Source organism: Sabethes cyaneus, chromosome 2 (assembly GCF_943734655.1).
Source record: "Sabethes cyaneus chromosome 2, idSabCyanKW18_F2, whole genome shotgun sequence".
Taxonomy (NCBI): domain Eukaryota; kingdom Metazoa; phylum Arthropoda; class Insecta; order Diptera; family Culicidae; genus Sabethes; species Sabethes cyaneus.
Window position 1 is genome coordinate 86,116,419 of NC_071354.1, and position 6,164 is coordinate 86,122,582.

The 6,164-nt window shown below is 36.6% G+C and overlaps 1 protein-coding gene across 1 annotated transcript; it reads right to left on the bottom strand.

Annotated features, from left to right (window-relative positions):
* Window positions 1-1,669: 1,669 nt before the first annotated feature.
* On the bottom strand, window positions 1,670-5,473 carry LOC128735650 (centriolin). The gene is made up of 3 exons (XM_053830135.1): window positions 5,267-5,473; window positions 4,571-5,203; window positions 1,670-1,834 (listed from the first exon to the last, which is right to left on the bottom strand). Exons 1-3 carry the CDS (start codon window positions 5,471-5,473, stop codon window positions 1,670-1,672), a joined length of 1,005 nt encoding a protein of 334 aa, XP_053686110.1.
* Between the last annotated feature and the right edge of the window lie 691 nt (window positions 5,474-6,164).

The window sequence follows — 6,164 nt, forward strand, 5'->3', positions numbered from 1 at the left end:
CTTCTGGGGCGTTTTGCTCCTCAAAATCATTGTCAACTGATTCCGCGCTTGACTAAATTCACCTTCATATCAATGGCGTTCTCCGTCGAACCAGTCATTTCATGCATTCTCTCGGGATTTCCTTACCTAGTGCCGTGACTGGAGCCCCTCCCACGGCAGAGCTTATGCTGCACCATCCGTCTTTGGGGGTCAAGCAGCTAACTCCGCGCAGAAAAATAAAACCTCATCCAGTAGGCAAGCACGCGTAGCTTTCGTCATCTTGTGGGTTGTCCAATTGCCGAATGTTGAGCTGAGGAAAAGTGCTCTGTCGCGAATGCTACGTAGGTACTACCGAAAAACACCAGCGGTTTGGCACTAGAGCGACGCTTTCTAACTGTCAATCTCAGGACTGACTTAATGACTCATATGTCAGTATATGACTGCCTCAATAATTAATAAAGTGGAGTGACATAACGATGTACAATTTGTTCTTTCTACCGCCAGGTGGATTAATTCAGGTTTTTCATAAAGCCGATTACGGTATTATTCGTTCCCTCCACACTGAAGTGAATTTGAATGATTCTTCTATATAAAAAATTGTAGAGATTCGGCTAGGATTCGACGTAATCCAATGATCAATTTTTGAACGCATGCGGTCCATTTTTTTCGCGCTTTTATACCGCTAATATCGTTAAAAACGGCCATAATACACGGATTACCTCTGACTGTTCGAAACTCTTCGCACAGTCCCGGCTACCTACACCTTTCTCAATAAGAGTGCCTCGGTGAAAGAACAATGGATAATTTCCAGACAGGTTGATACGCCCACTCTGGTCGCTTTCATAAATAAAATACACGCAAAATTTGCCACCTACATGTTCGATGTTCGAGACAAAAGACTCTTCAGAATATCCCATCGTATGACTGACACCCAACCAACTCGAAGAAAATCGGTTCTGCAAAAAGAGCTACTACAATTTTTGATAAAAACAGTTCCGTTCATTAAATGCAGGCGATAGCAAGATTAAGAGTGTAGAAGTTTTTTCTCGCCATTCCGAATGAGATGTCTTTTTTTTTTGTTAAATAAAACAATGCATATAAATTTATCTGCATCCGGTGGTGCATGATTGCGCTCGTCACTTTCGAGCAGGATATTTCCAACTCCCAGTACGAGTGTGCCAAACTTTCATCGAAGTGGTTTAAATATGGATCCGGCAGATAGATTGAGTTTCATTCGCGATGACGACGGTACTACGGGTAGCGTTCAGTCAGGGTCAACGCCAATATGCACCTGCATCTGGTGGGAGTAAACCTGTTTGTAGAACTCTGGTTTAGTGAAAAATCGTGCCATTGATATGAGCGGTAATTAAAGGAAGCAGCCAAGCTGTTGAATCGTTGAAATACCCGAGGGGGTTCTGTCAGGAGAAAAGTTGTTCGCTTTCTCGCTTTCAAACTTCGATTGCTTAATATGTTCGACTGTAAAAGCAGTTGGTTAAATTCATTCTGCTTAAAAATTTTGGTTGGGTTTTACGTAAACTACATAATCTGGCTTTAATAAATCGTTATCAGTTTTCACATGATAGCATCCGGTTAAAATCCCAAACATCGATTACCAACAATATTAAGCTTGTACATATGCTATAACGCTACGAATTTCCGTCATAGTTACTCGCCCCTTTTGAGCGAAACGTCACGGTTCGTCCTGTGGAATTAACTGGCAGAAATGGTCTTTTGCCGAATCTAGATAAATTTCCGATGACACGGTTCGCTCGGTTCGGGTCAAACGGCCAGCAAGCTCTCCGTCAACCCGCAGCAGCAGTCGTATCGTAAGTTGATTCTCATGGTGGCAGAGGCGCTGTTTGTTCGAGGATGTGAATTATACATAGGGTAATTTGCCAATGACCGCACAGCTAAGCCTCTGAGTTTTGAGTTTTAACGATATTTGCTAAACAAATAACTACAAATACACAGAAACATAAAAATCTGAATCAGATACAAAATATGTTCACATTACATGGCCATTTTCACGAAATAAATAAGATTTTCGTGGAAAAATATGCGATTTTTTGACAACGCTTGAATGCCCAATCGTTGAACAGTTCTGAAACCGTATTGTCCTATAGTTGGACACTTATTGTTCTATGGTTGGACATGCAATATATTGCACCGATCTCAAAGTTAATTTGATAGCTTACTATTAAGAATGAATACATTTTAAGATATATTCATTAAAAATAATCAGCAATTAGTTAACATGTTACTAATTATCAAAATATTTCTTAAGAGATGTTATTTTCCCCTTCTAAACTTCGATGCTCTTCTCCGTCATTTCGGTTGCTTTCCTGCAAATTTTTCTCTCTTTACGGTTCCCTCGAAGCATCCTTTTTCCTATTCTTCTATTTCCTGCGGCCCAATGGCAAGAACTGTTGTTTACAATGGAAACTATGTTTGTTTAAATCCTGGTTACTCGAAACAAATGTGTTAGCAAGATAATAATCTGAAAAACTGCGAATATTCGTTTCCTTACAGTTGAAAAAATGCACCATTCATCTTCGTTTCATCATGGAACCTTTATTTATAAAAGAAATAAAATTTATAATTTTTCAAAAGTAATGATAAAAAATTTAGCTCTCAAAAAATATGAAAATCTAGCTCGCCATTGTTGGCGAAAATTTAGAAAACAAAATATTTTCAACGTTATATAAAAAAAATTGTTTCAACCCAATATTCTTCTACAATATTCGTAGAAGTATCTTACGTTTGCTGTCAGTACCAATAAGACCGGAACGATTTGGTGATTCAAACTTCTTAATTTTCTTCAAGTCTTTAGACTAAAATGATGATTTTTGTGATTACCCTAATTCAGGAGCAGGCACTTTTAGCACCAAATCAAATATACGATAATAAAATTTCTCAGATAAGGTACAAGTACAAATAGCTTAAACAAATCTGGAGTAGCTTTAAATTGCAATAGGACTATTTTCTCGAAATTGTTGTATTAAAACAAAAAAAAATTAAAAGCATCTTTGTATATAAAATAAAAAATTATTACCATTACATAAATATTCATCGGAAAACTTTTGCGTACAAATGAAAACCATTTGTAAACAGTGCAAGTGCCATAAACATAAAAACTGTCAAATATACATGCATAATGAGAAGTAATGCGGTTTTTCATGCTATTTCAGTTCTTGTACAAGCTTAGGACAATCGTTGCTTTATTGTCCAATGATTAAACAGTCAAACTTTAATACTTTAACAACTATAATTAATTTTTTATTTTGCTTGAAAATGTTGACGAATAGTGCATAGATGAATATCATTAGCTGTGTACAGCATGATATGGCAATAGAATTATTTTAAACGTTAATTAGTGAGACATGTTTCTTATCTGAAATGCTAACAAAATTGAGCGTTATAGCCCATATTGTATATGATAATGTTTAACTTGAATTTTTGTTATTAAATCTTGCCTTATGTAACGCTATTGTTACAAGAAATGATCCACAACTGATCAAAGTGAGTAATTCATGCACTTTGATAGGGTTTGAACGTATATGTATTCTAGAATTAGCGTTTTATTGGACGCTGTCCAATCATTGGAATCGTTCAATGATAGGCAAAATACCCTATATACATGTATGGATGGAAAGGAAGAAAGGAGATAATATTATATATGTACATATCGAGTGTCGTAAACAATAATGATGTAAGTCCACATTTGAAAATTTTGCATGAAAAATACAAAAAAAAAACATTTCGCAAAATACCAATACAAAAATAGTGAAGATTAACCTACACCGATATTCTCGCAAATATTGATGTTTGTATCATATTTATTCCATTTTTAATCGGAAAATAAACTAAATTCAAATAAAATAGTGAATTATTGCTTAACTCGCATGAAAAACGCACAAATTATGGACTTAAATCGTTGCTGCATGTGACGGTTCATATCAAGCAGATGAAACCCAATGAGCCTGCTTTGATAAACCACACCAAATGCCGAGTGGACGGGATGCCAAGGATTCGATGATCCATATCCATCGCCATGCATCAATCGGCTGAAGCTGGCCAGCATCATTGCTTATTACGATTATCGTTTCGAGTGTGTTGGATGACTAATTTGAGTGACTTTTGGCTCTTTGACCTGATTAGCGGTTGATGGTTTGGATGTTGTGCTAACAAAGATTCCAATATGTTTCGAGCCCAAGTACAGTACGAACGATTAAAACTGAAGATGCGTTAAAGTGATAAACCAGCAATACCATAAAAAAGTACTATCGAAATTTCAAAGTGTTCCAATTTTGTTTGAATTGTGTGTAGGTACTTGTTTCTTTTCAAAAAATTTAAGACCCACTTTTTTAACGGGTGCTTAAGTTGATCAATTTTTTTGCTTTGTTTGATAGTTTTCCACGCTCTTTTATCACCAAATTCCTTCAGCTAAATTCCGTTTGTCCAAGTTTTCTATTACACATCACAATATAATTTTCCTTCCTGCTTAGTTCTCGTGCCTGTTCGTCACATAAAATCTGTAACAGTTCAGTTTGTTAAAATTAGATACATTTTTTCCCTGAGTCGAGTAAGTTACCAAGGAATCCTCTAAACGTTGTTGAATCCGTTTGACTTTGGAGCGCTCATCATCCAGCTCCAGTTTTAGTTCGGAAACCTTCTCTTGTGCAATTTTTCCTTTCTGCACCTGTTCCATAAGAACACGTCTCTGTTGCTTCAAATCGTCATACTGATTTTTGTAGATACACAGTTCCGCACTAAGCCTGCAGCAATTGATACACTCGGAATCACCGCAGCCTTTCTCAGTGACAGTTTTCTTTGCAGTCAACGAGTTTTCCTCAGACGAAGGTTGCAATTTTTTTCGGAGCCGTCGGTTTTCTTCTACTAAACTGTCATATTTTTTCGCTTTACATTTCAAATTACAGATGATAGCTTTAAGATCCGCTAGTTCACGTTCATGTTGTTCCGGGTCAAATTTAACTGCTAATTGTTGCTGGCTAACAATAAGTTCCTCCCGTTCTTGTTCGCACGTTTTCGCTAATTTTTGAACTGAAGCCAGCTGTTGTCCCAGCTCTAGGCGACTATCTTCCAATTTCTTTGCATCCATCTTAGCTGCTCTGAGTTCTGTCATTAAACTTAGTACATAGTCAGTCAGTTCGGAAGCATCTAATTGAAGCAAATAGTCCCTTGTTAGTTCATAATCACCGCCTGGCTGTTAACAAAATAAGAAAATCAGCACTAATTACGTAGCAATACTGTGTTGCTGATATCTTACCCGGGAAAACAACTTCCAGGGTCGCGATTTGTGAACCACATCCAGAATGAACTGTGACGCCAAAAGTGGATCGAGCGTCCAAGCTCGCCAATCGGTACAGGATTCATAATTTTTCAATGCCCCATCGCTTCGTTTTCTATTCGGCCGTTGGGGTTGCTCGTTTCGAAATGGAACGTACAGGAATGTCCTTTGGGAGGAGAATGACATTGAAATAAATTTAATTAACAACCGTAATTTTCAATCAAAATCACTGTAATTTTAGATCGATTGCCTCATTCGCGAAATTTCAAGTTGTTTATTTACTAAATGGTATCCTAAGCCTGCTATTCGTCATTACTTAAAAGGAAAAGTTAGATATTATTGTTATTTTAGCAGAAAAAAATTATAATATACCGCACTTCCCACCAAACTGGACTTCACAGTTTGAAACTGCGACTGCACCGAATACCGAACTGCGATCAAACTGCGACATATTAAAATCACTGTAGTAAAAAAGGAATAGAGCAACAAGGGCAATGTTGCTGTTTCGTTCCGTCATATACATTGGCATTAGGGTAAATAATCCAGATTTGGCTGTCAGGCGCAATATAAACGTGCTTTAATTTAGCTCTTTTCGTAATTTTTAATGTTTATTGTACTCACTATTGAGTCTCTATGTTTTATTTAATTAACATCTAAAATAATCTTTACAATTTTAATCAAAATACGATTGGGTATAAGGATTTTATAACTGAAATAATTGTATTTAGGTTTATCTTTAATCAGTTTTTGAATGTATGGTTCTCTTAAAACCATGTGCTGAAAAGCGTGGGAGCAACACCTCCTATTTTCCAACTAATAATTGCTCTTTCAATCATTTTCGACATTAGCTTTTTAGCAAGAACTCTCGTTTCGGTTA